Below are 10,864 nucleotides of genomic sequence, written 5' to 3' on the forward strand. Positions count from 1 at the left end.
GTCAATCTTTTTCGATTATATTTTGAAATCACTTCAAAAAGTAACACTTCTTTCCACTGGTAATAATTTGCACATGTCTCTTACACCAAACATAGCTTTTTGTCCAACACCGAAGCAAAATTATTTACTTGTGCAAACAACAGTGTCACACAATGTGAATACAAAAGTCACAGATAAGGAACCTGAAAGAAACGAAATTCTGGTTATGAGTGAATTAAACCCAACACTAATAAACAAAAAGACATCATTAGCCTCTAAACGTCTATTTAGGCTTTCAAAAGTCTCAGTCCAAATTCGTTCTTAACATCTATATTCTATTATGTCTTCTATTTATTGAGATATTGTTGAATTAGGTCGACCGGTAACGGAATAATTATGGTCTCATTCTTCTGGGCTGAGATTGTATTCAGCGTTTGCATCAAACGGAGTTGAATAGTATTTGGAGCAGAATCCATAATTTCAGCCGCTTTCTTCAGTTGAACAGCGGCATTTTTTTCACCATCTGCCGAGATCACTTTGGCCCTAGCCCCGCGGGTGGCCTCTGCTTCAGCCGCCATGGATCTTTGCAACTGCCTTGGCAACTTTACGTTTTTGATTTCCACGCGTTCGACAGCGATGCCCCACGGGTCGGTCTCACGGTCTAAGATAGCCAACATAGCATTGGACAGCTCCTCACGCTCGGACAAGATAGCTGTCAAGGATTTTGATGCAAGAATGTTGCGCAAAGTGGTCTGCGCCTGCAGCAGCGTGGCGCCATCGACATCTTCTACGTTGCTGATAGCTAGCATGGCATCCTTGACTCGGTAGTATACTACAGCATCGATGGCGACCGTAACACTGTCTAAGGTGAGAATTTCTTGCGGTGGAACGTCAAATGTTTTGGTTCTCATGTCAATCACTCTAACTTCGTGCAAACATGGGTTAACAAAATAGACCCCGGGTCCTTTGGCTTTGCCCACAAGACGACCCAGTTGAAAGAACACGGCTCTCTCATATTCTGACACAACTTTGACACAAGTGAATAAAAGTGGCGGCCACGCTAATATTGACAACAGCAAAGGCAGAAAACAGCAGATGAATTCATTCCCGTACATAGAAACCTCTTCAACTGTTTCGCTGTCAACCACTCGGCCATCTCGTTGTTCATCTGCCATTGCAGAAATGACTCCACAGCTCTTTACACTTACAGATACAAATACCTGTAAAGTGTAAAGGGATATTAAACTTATAAACAAGCCTTAATTGCTATTAATCTTGAGCAAGCAAGCAGCAAGCAGTAAAGCTCACAAAACGACAAATTTTCAGTCAAAGCGTTGGGTTATATCCTGTTAAGTTTATATCTCATTTCCAACGCCTGAGTAAGAATAATCCATACTTCAAACCTTGCAATAAAAATAATCTTAAGGGCGGAAATTCCCAAATTTTTTGAAGAATTGTTCTTGTTATGATTAGTTTCAAACTAGTTTGTCAAAACTATCCAAAAATCTCAGAATTATTTCCAAAATTTAAAATTTGCGTTTGTACTATCTCTAGTGCATTAAAATTGTTCCTGTTCCTGAACTTCATATGTAGGCTATCATAGATAAAATTGTAAGCGAAGCATATCCTCTTCATATAGGCTATACGCTTAAGCAGTGATCTGCCCATATCCAAATCCTACACCTTCTAGCAGATAGCTGAACAAACTTATTTGAAATTCTATTGTCTGGGTTGCGAGGCTACGAATGACGTGGTCGCGTTCTTTCAAAAGGCTATCCGATATCTTTATTGTCAAAGCGCTTTTTCACTAAACTTTTCCGTGGGTCACACTTTATATTTTGGTTTTTCAGAACCAGAATAACTTAGTATTATAGAATAACAGAATAACCATATTTTATTATTTCCTTTGAGTTGAACTTTAAAATTCTACCTATAAAAGAGGGCACAATATGCGACACTGTGCAAAAGTTGTTCTGTGTAAACTGCGTTTGCTATTGTTGGCCGCCTGTTTGTATTTATTTGCTATTTAAGCTAGTTGTGTTCTGACATATGATATCCCAAAATAGTTACTTAGATTAGTCAAACAGAAACCAGTTATTGACAGTTACTCATGCACCTTTAGCGATTTTATTATGTCGACAGTAACAAAGCTGCAATAACAGGTTACGCATACTGCTATTGAAGTCGCTTGTCTACTGTAACTTATTACTTATAGTTACTGGATTCACAAATATTCTCGCCAACCTCAAGCTTGTCTTTGCCTCTAGTTAGGGCACGTCATCAAGGATAGCAATCCTCTATAATCACTATCATGCATGTACTGTAGATAAGATACCAGTTAGCTCCCAAAGCATTAATTGAGCAGTGGTAAAATCCATTTCGGAATTACACTATTTTAAATTTTTGTTTTTCACTCATTTCGACTATTGTTGCCTTGCGTAAGCAGTAGTCTAAAGCTTTACAACCTGACCAGTATTTTTCAAAAGCAGTGGGATTTTTGGTTAATTCTTTAATCGATGCAGACTTAGATACATATTAAATTAACACACTTGGAAAACAAGCTATATAGAAAAATGTTACATCCTTTTACAATAAAGTTTTGTAGTATACATCTCAAAAAAGTAAACGAAATAAACAGTCTAACGTTTCAAAGCGGACAAGAGATCGATTGGTATTGGAAAAACGATGGTGGAGTTCTTCTCAGCGCTGATGGTGTTGAGTGTTTGAAGGAACCTCAACTGCATTGCGTTTGGCGCCGATGCCATGACGTCTGCCGCTTCTTTCAGTTGCACGGAGGCGTTCTTTTCTCCTTCAGCTGCAATGACTTTGGCCCTGGCCTCTCTGGCTGCCTCAGCCTCCGCCGCCATGGCTCTTTGCAACTGCATAGGAAGGCGGACGTCCTTGATTTCAATCCGTTCCACTTGGATTCCCCAAACATCCGTTGCTTCGTCGAGACTGGCGAGCATACCTTGCGCAATCTGTTCCCTGTCGGTCAAAATCTCACTGAGACTCTTGGTTCCGAGCATGTTGCGCAAAGTTGTTTGTGCCAGAAGCCTTGTGGCACCATCCACGTTTTCCACGTTGGTGACAGCCATGGTGGCATCACGAACGCGGTAATAAACAACAGCATCCATCTGGACAGTGACGCTGTCTTTTGTTAAGATTTCCTGAGGCGGAACATCGAATGTCCTTGTTCTCAGATCTACTTTCCGATATTCGTCCGTACAAGGGATGATGAAAAATATACCGGGTCCTTTTGCACCTCCCAACAGACGACCGAGACGAAAAATCACTGCTCTTTCATATTCTTGAACCACTTTGACGCAAGAGCAAAGTGAAAACGGAAAGGTAGCTGCGATTAGGATGAATGATATAAGCATGAGAAGCAATCCACAAAATCCATTTCCACCATTATCATTGGAAGCGGTATAGCCTGCTTTCATTGGCTGTCCAGTCTGCTGCATGTTGAAAAATTCACTTACGTACGTTGTCTGTTCTCCTATTTTGGAATTCTAGTATCAACGTAGAGATATTTTCAAGTTTGCATCAATCTCCAGAAAGAAATTTGAAAATTTGCAAAAGATAACAAAAAGAACACAATATAATGAACAACTAATATTGTTACGTCATAAATCCGCATGTACATTACGTCAATCGTAAAGTGAGTAGCCTACACAGTACAGTTGTATCGTATCGTTTAGTTTTCTTCATCGACAGTGGCTGAACGAGAAATAAAATGCTAACCATTATAAGGTAAAAAATCATAATTCAGCCAGCAGACAATGACGGAAAAAGCAGCAAAGCCCAAGGTCTTAGCCTTAAAACGTGCAAAAATGATGTTAACACATGATAAAGACGATCAATAGTTCGCACGGCCACTAAACCCAACATGCAAGTAAAAATAAAACAAACGAAAAAATATGTGTTACTGTTAAATTTGGACACTGATGTAGCGTGGTAATCAAAAGCCGATAGTAGAAATACGCTTTAGTAACATGGTAACAACAACAAACAAACAATATGTTGATTAAGATTAGAGCAGCTGGATGGTGAAGAGAAACTCCCACAAAAAGAAACCCCATCCCAAGAATTGGAATCCCGTTTCCGTGGCCAAGGAGAGGGCACGACAGTAGATCCCTCTTGTGCACTAAAGTTATTAAATTACACATGTCACAGATAATACGGTACAATTGAAAATTGTACATAACACGTATTATGTAGAATGTATGTTTTAATACACGACATTGCAGCAAACAGACGCTCATCGGAGAAATTATATTCTTTCCACGTCAATTTCCGGTTTTTCATGTCTGCTTGTTTTTACGTTATTTAAAACTATAAATCCATTGCCGTCGGGTTTATGGAAAACTTACAAGCTAAAACTGACTAACTAACTCACAACACAGATTTTTCATCGGTAAACTTACGCTATGTCAGGTGATATCTTTACGTCACAATAACGGTGTCCTGCCAAATTTATTACGGGCTTTGTGTGACGTAAAATTGTTGCATGCATCAGCGTAAGTTATCCTAACAAAAACCTGGATTTTCCTGTTAGTATGTTTTCTTGTTTGTAAGTTAAATTTGTCACCTTGTAACTTTTGCCTGAACCCGATGGCAACCAAGGTTTTTGATCAGAAAACTTACGCTGAGTCTTGCAAATTGCGATGTCTTAGCGTCACAATACCAGGAACGAATTTGGAATGACACTGATATTGCAGTCCCTGTCCAGCGCAAATACTTGTAGAATGTACATGCATAAACTGAATAACTGATAGTGCATGTAGAACTGCCAAGTCCAAGTGCAAATATGTAGGCCTACAACTATGTGCAACGGCTGTTTGCGGTAATGTTCAAGTGCAGCTCTCTTATCTGCACATAGGCTATACAGTACACAGTCGCACATTTTGTTGCACGCTTGTACATACTGACATTGCTGCAGCCTGCATACGGTACACACATAAATTATATAGACACCAACCAAAGCCTGAATTGTCAGTGTGCGTACATCGACGAATGCCGACTATAAAGTGATGTAGACAGGAGCAGTAGGCGTGGGCCACACTATGCACTGCTATAAGGAATGATGTCCCTACATTTTTGTACGGAACTTGCGTTAGTTATTACAATAATTACACTCTTTGAGTGGACTAAAGTTATAATTTTAGCCTAGCCTATATGCCTTTGTTAATTAGATACCTCGACCAGATTAAGAATGTTAATGTATTAAAAGGCGTTTATTTTAGTCATGGAATGTTATACACTTTGAGTTAGTTTTATTTAAACATTACACTAACTGAACTGTGGACAGAAAAGCTTATTGCAAGCATTTGTATTACTGGTGTACCGTCCAACCAGATGTCCTCCAATAGTTATGGTAACCAGCTTCCAACAAAATACATTTTACGACTTTCAGGTTCTGTATCAAGGTCTAAAAGAATCAGGTAGTCTTCATACTTTAGTTCATATATAAATAAATGTGGGGATTATACTGGTGCTATTTTGAATTGATTTGTACATTAAAGCTATATGGAAACAGTCGTGTTTGGTTTTGTCAGAACAAAGCAAGTTTTACCATAAGTGTCAGGTTTTGAATAGGTTCCAGTCTGCAAACTTCTCAATGCTGAATCGTAGAACACTATATTTAAAAGTCTGTCTAGAAATTCCTTTAATTTGTGAGCTTCAGTGACTTATTGTAAAGAAATATAAATGTTTTACCAATAAGAAATGCTTTACTAATTGTTTTGGAACTTCAGACACGCTCACGTTACTAACATAGTTAAGTTGTATTTTATTTATATTATTCATGCACTGCCACTATGCAATATATTTGAGTAAAAATACCATTCTAATTCAGCAAAAGCAATATACTTTTGAGTGTTGCATACCCTCTGCCTATGGGTAACTTTGTGGATTTACACTAATAAAAGTGTTCTTCTTGTGTAAAAACAAAAATTATTTTACACCTTTGTGTCTATTCTGTTAATATGTCTGGTTGTAAACATAATACATGTTGAATTTAGATATTTAATAATGTGTTAATTAAATAGAAAACTTGTTATTATCGTTAGTTAATAATTACTCTCAAATCCTTTATTGTACTTTCGTTTAGATCAGAAGATGTAAAAAGCATTGACAAAAGGAGCATTCTTAGAACAGAATTAGGTCCACGACCAAAAAGAATGAAATCAAGTTCTCGAAAGAATTGCTTTGCTGTATCTGACGATGAAATTAGTGCATTTTTTGAACTATTCAGTAAGTAAATTTTGCTCTACAAATCCCTTAATTGTCAGGTTTTTAATCGGTATTGTGTTATGGAAAGTAATGCATTGATATAACTCTAATATTGCATTGAAATTTGTCTACAGTTACATAAATTATTTTAACAAAATTTACCAGATGATCCAGTAATTCAAGAATTTCTTTGGATTGACACTTGCTACCGAGTTTCAGACAGTTACCTACTAGCCATGGTTTTCGCATTTTTCAAACGAGCGCATTTGCATTTAAGTGAATACACAAAAGAGAATTTTTTTGTAGCCTTGTAAGTCATTAGCTCGTAAGTTTTATAAAGTGTTATTTTGAGGCTTAGAATTATTTTGCATATTACCCAACTAGATTAACACTTTCTGCAATTGAATCCAGTTTTCAGTAACTCTTAGAAGCTAACGGTCAGCGCTGTAAGTCAGGAATAGTCAATGTTATGGAGATTACTGTGTCAGGTACTTAGCAAATGACATGGAAGAAGATGAGGAAGATTTTAAATACGAAATATTTCCTTGGGCTCTTGGCTCATCTTGGAGAGATCTTTATCCCGGTTTGCTCCAGCAGAGAGACAAGATGTGGATTAGGATGAAGTTTAGAGCAGCCGTTAGCAGAAGATGTTGTGAAGAGGTATCCTGCCATTTTATTCATTATTCAAGGCACAAGATTCCCAAAGACAATTGTTATGCGCTCCAGAGATCCTCAAATTGCACTTTTACTAAATTTTGTTTTCTTTTAAAGATTAAATCTTTTCCAATTTTGAACTAAGTTGTCGTATTATGATTGTTGTAGCATTACAACGGTTATAAACAGTAGTTACCCTATCATCGTTAGCCTTCAACTAACATGAATAGCTTTGGTTTTGCTATTATTTAATAAACATAGAATTTAGGTGAATTAAATGCAATTAATGTGTTTGTCAAAGATGATGCGATTGTGTCCGGATCATTTTATCTGGAAACGTGAGCGAAACTCTCATCACGGCGGAGCAAAAAGAAATTGTCGAAAGACAGCAGAAGAAAAGGAACCTTTTCCGAGGGGGCCCGGACGGTCGCCAATTCCATGTAAAGTTTGCACAAAAGCTGATAGTAGCAGTGGGTAAGTCAAACATTTTTAACAATATTACTTAAGCAAATCTGATTACACCATTTTTGTTGTAGGTACTTGTCTGATGATGGTATTTTAGCAAACAATCCCGTCGTCTTCTTTGTTGCTCAGCCTGATTCATCACCGGATGAATATTTTAGCGCCAGCAGTAAGATGGTAAAACAAAATTTTATAGCATTGCATCAGATATATCTCCTTCTTTGTTACAAATTTCTAGCACATAGCGCTACTACATATTTTCCTATATTATCCTGTTTGCATAGCAGTACCATTACTAGTATTAGCAATACCTTTTATCCAAGTTTCTTACAAACACATAACTCCAGTAGAAAGGTAATAATTGCTCAACTCATGTGAAAGTACTAATAGCTACCCTTTTGTATGTTTATTACAAAATCTATGCAATCGTCTCAGATACTTTGGAGCTTAGTGAATACTGCATGTCGAATGGTCGTGATTATCATTAACCATTACATTTTATGTTAATTCGAACAGGTTGGTTCAACCAGCAAAAATCCTCTTACATGCAAATCAAATCATTTGTGCCAGTGCAGTAACAACGGTCAGGAAGTGGTTCAAGCGTCCTGCTCAATAGAAGATTCTACAAGCTTTGATATGGATGGTATGATACCGTAAAACCTGTGTCAGCTTTTCCAACTTTTCAGCTGGTGGTAGTTTTAAAACTTGACTTGAAGAGTTTTTTTTTACTCCCATAATTACATTTACATGTTTTATACTGTTTATTGTTTAAGTCCAACATTTTTTAATTGTAGACGATTTTTAACCTTCAAATTACTTTTTAATAGGATTGTGGGCCACCTTGACATGAGATAAATCACAGCCAGTTAATACACATGATGACCGGATTATTGAGCATTCCTTCCCGCTCATAACTGCAATTTTTATTTTGAAATATTAATACCTACCCATGCAATGAAATTTTTCCTTCAAGTATTTTGATACTGAAAGCTTATTTTTATTTATGGTTAAAACCGCAAATTCTTGATAAAAAAAAGCGAGTACATACTAATATGCTTTTTTTCTGCGGTGTTTATTTATTCAGCGGTGTTTAGTGTGAAGAACTAGGAGTGTTTTTGTACTTACTGGCCATTTTTGTCTTCTTTCACTGCCTATTCTGCCATGACTTAACTTGCATGTTTAAAATTCCTTTATGTTATATTTAAGTTATTTTTTGTTTTTACGGTGTTTTTTTGCTTTTTGTTAATAAAATTATGCATTATGGATAAATGAATCGTTTGTGTAGTTTTGCGTAGTCAAGCCATTTATAGATATGACATATCGGCTAAACACGGAACATTACAAAAGTGATTACGTAATGCCGAACTTGTGTCATTGGTTCAATTGCGGAGGTATTCAACAAGTTTAAATATAAAAGTTGATGCAAGTGAACAGAATCTCAATTTCAGCGCATATAAATAAGGCTGCTTTAAAACGTCAAAGTAGTTGTCAGACGGCGCAGTCTGGGTGCAATTGGGATACGGAAGGCGATTTAAAATGTTTGGTAGAGATTATTCGTACTGTGGATAACATATTTGTCATGTGCCTGTTTCTAGATTTTTTATCTATAAGAGCAAGCAACTATGTTATATGGTGTAGTAGTACTCGGTTTTATTTTATTTTTCCTCGGTTCAAGCGCGCAATCTAATCAAGTGTGCTTGACGGTTTCTTCTCCATCAGAAGATCAGCAAAGACGTCAACATGCGATATCTCAAGGCCCACCTGGTCGCCGTGGACCTCAGGGGCCGCCAGGTCCAAAAGGCGATGTAGGTCCAAGTGGTCAATGTGCTTGCGAATCAAGGGAAATTGATGATCTTCGAGAAAAAATAAGAGTTCTCAATGGTAAGTCATAAGTTATTAGAATAGTTTTCATAGATAATATAGTGAAGGTAAGATGATCTTCGGACTGAGCAAAGTCTTTGCATGACTTAAACCCGGCAATGATTCCCCATCGCTCGAGCATAAGGATAGAGTATTAATAGTCATCATCAGCACTTATCTCATATTAGCATGTCCTACCGCTGTAAACCTGCTCACGATTAGTTTTTCAGTGATTTAACCGTGCAGTCTTTGTCTATAATTCTTTGCAGAAACCAACACTTTTATCTTACAGCACGCCGACAAAGGTAAAGCAACACGTTTTCTGAGCTGATAAATTAAGTTACGTAATTCCAAGTGCATTTTTTTTCAAAATAAGTTAGTCATAGTTTTATTGAAAATGATCTTTAAAAACAGTAACAAAGTGTTCGGTGGGCTTAAAAGACGGAAGGATTCCGAATGAAGATATAACGGCTTCTACGTACTGGAGCAGTAATTATGCTCCTCATCTTGGAAGACTTGACAATCGAATGAAAAGAAACTTACACCAAGGTGCTTGGGCTGCAGGAACCAGTTATCCACGAGTCTTCCGTTAGTATCAAGAACTACAGAAATCTTTTCGTTCATTGATAAATAAACTTATGACATCTACAGCATTTACGTACTCCCACTCAAGCAGTAAACCTTCACCTCGTGCGGTATGTTTTGTCTCTTGGCCACTGATAAGTGATAATAGTTGTTTTTGCAGCTCAAGCAGGAGATTGGATTCAAGTTGATCTGAAAGCACCCACCTACGTAACTGGAGTAGTTACACAAGGAAGACCACAGGGCAGCGAACAGTGGGTAACAAGCTACACGGTTTCTTTCGGTAACTCGTCAAGTAACATGCAATTTGTAAAAGCCGGAAACAATCCTTACGTAAGTGACATAACTATAAAGTTACTTATTTTTGTAGGAATCGTGGAAAGTGTTGCAGGAAAATCTAACCTTCTGATGTAGGCTACAATTTTTGTTAAATGCTGCTTGCTAATGCTTTGCAGGTTTTTCAAGGCAACCGAGACGTAAACAGTAAAGTAACCAACTACTTCGAACCTTCGATTATAGCAAGATATATAAGGCTGGTTGTTCAAACATTTCAAGCACATGCTACACTTCGTCTGGAATATTTAACTTGTTAAGTTAAGGCCTTTGTTGAAGGACTTTTGAGGCACGTGTTTTTGTAATCGGCGGTTGATTGTCTATATACAAGATAAAAAACGTCGCAAGCATTATCTTCATTTCATTTAAATTGACATAGAAGTAGTAAAGTACACATTATTTTATCGAGAATTGATTCGTAAAGTGCACTGAAGATTAGTTGGCTAGAGTTGGATTTTATACATTAATGCATAGCGGACTGATACAACAATCTGACAGCCGTCTTCATCAGCCTAAATGTGGTTTGTTTCATCAACAAATGAAATCAAGTTTCTGAAGACGTTAGCAAAGTTACAACAAGAAACAATTTATCATTTTTTCATCATTGCAGCAATCGCTCATTCTTTACGTAATGTCACTCAAGAACATAACATAAACAATAACAATTTTAACTGTGTAATGCGTCAGATGTATGCCATCGCAATGCGGGCATGCGGCCCGTGTTTCTGGTTCGATAAACGGTGGCTCTATTCTGTTGCAT

The 10,864-nt window shown here is 37.3% G+C and overlaps 3 protein-coding genes and 1 pseudogene across 3 annotated transcripts; 2 read left to right on the forward strand and 2 right to left on the reverse strand.

Moving 5' to 3' along the window:
* Position 1: 1 nt before the first annotated feature.
* On the reverse strand, positions 2-1,220 carry LOC143461524 (stomatin pseudogene; annotated as a pseudogene).
* Positions 1,221-2,473: 1,253 nt separating this feature from the next.
* Positions 2,474-3,759, reverse strand: LOC143462475 (band 7 protein AGAP004871-like). Its single transcript, XM_076960659.1, has one exon. It carries the CDS (start codon positions 3,441-3,443, stop codon positions 2,619-2,621), a length of 825 nt encoding a protein of 274 aa, XP_076816774.1. The 5' UTR covers positions 3,444-3,759; the 3' UTR covers positions 2,474-2,618.
* A 973-nt stretch (positions 3,760-4,732) lies between these two features.
* On the forward strand, positions 4,733-8,598 carry LOC143462474 (speedy protein A-like). The gene is made up of 8 exons (XM_076960658.1): positions 4,733-5,423; positions 6,092-6,234; positions 6,379-6,523; positions 6,702-6,873; positions 7,169-7,341; positions 7,404-7,506; positions 7,846-7,972; positions 8,157-8,598. Exons 1-8 carry the CDS (start codon positions 5,338-5,340, stop codon positions 8,177-8,179), a joined length of 972 nt encoding a protein of 323 aa, XP_076816773.1. The 5' UTR covers positions 4,733-5,337; the 3' UTR covers positions 8,180-8,598.
* A 142-nt stretch (positions 8,599-8,740) lies between these two features.
* LOC143462476 (lactadherin-like) lies at positions 8,741-10,594 on the forward strand. Its single transcript, XM_076960661.1, has 5 exons — positions 8,741-9,210; positions 9,459-9,494; positions 9,604-9,777; positions 9,935-10,104; positions 10,227-10,594. Exons 1-5 carry the CDS (start codon positions 8,952-8,954, stop codon positions 10,362-10,364), a joined length of 777 nt encoding a protein of 258 aa, XP_076816776.1. The 5' UTR covers positions 8,741-8,951; the 3' UTR covers positions 10,365-10,594.
* The last annotated feature ends 270 nt before the right edge of the window (positions 10,595-10,864 follow it).

Source organism: Clavelina lepadiformis, chromosome 6 (genome assembly GCF_947623445.1).
Source record: "Clavelina lepadiformis chromosome 6, kaClaLepa1.1, whole genome shotgun sequence".
NCBI lineage: Eukaryota > Metazoa > Chordata > Ascidiacea > Aplousobranchia > Clavelinidae > Clavelina > Clavelina lepadiformis.

Excerpts from the sequence above, each read along its gene's own strand:
- LOC143462475 (XM_076960659.1), bottom strand. The coding sequence starts at position 3,443 with ATGCAGCAGACTGGACAGCCAATGAAAGCAGGCTATACCGCTTCCAAT.
- LOC143462474 (XM_076960658.1), top strand. The coding sequence starts at position 5,338 with ATGTCCTCCAATAGTTATGGTAACCAGCTTCCAACAAAATACATTTTA. Across the intron at positions 7,342-7,403 it reads AAAGCTGATAGTAGCAGTGG|GTACTTGTCTGATGATGGTA; the intron begins GTAAGTCAAACA and ends TTTTTGTTGTAG. Across the intron at positions 7,973-8,156 it reads TACAAGCTTTGATATGGATG|GATTGTGGGCCACCTTGACA; the intron begins GTATGATACCGT and ends ACTTTTTAATAG.
- LOC143462476 (XM_076960661.1), top strand. The coding sequence starts at position 8,952 with ATGTTATATGGTGTAGTAGTACTCGGTTTTATTTTATTTTTCCTCGGT. Across the intron at positions 9,211-9,458 it reads AAAAATAAGAGTTCTCAATG|AAACCAACACTTTTATCTTA; the intron begins GTAAGTCATAAG and ends AATTCTTTGCAG. Across the intron at positions 9,778-9,934 it reads CAGTTATCCACGAGTCTTCC|CTCAAGCAGGAGATTGGATT; the intron begins GTTAGTATCAAG and ends TTGTTTTTGCAG.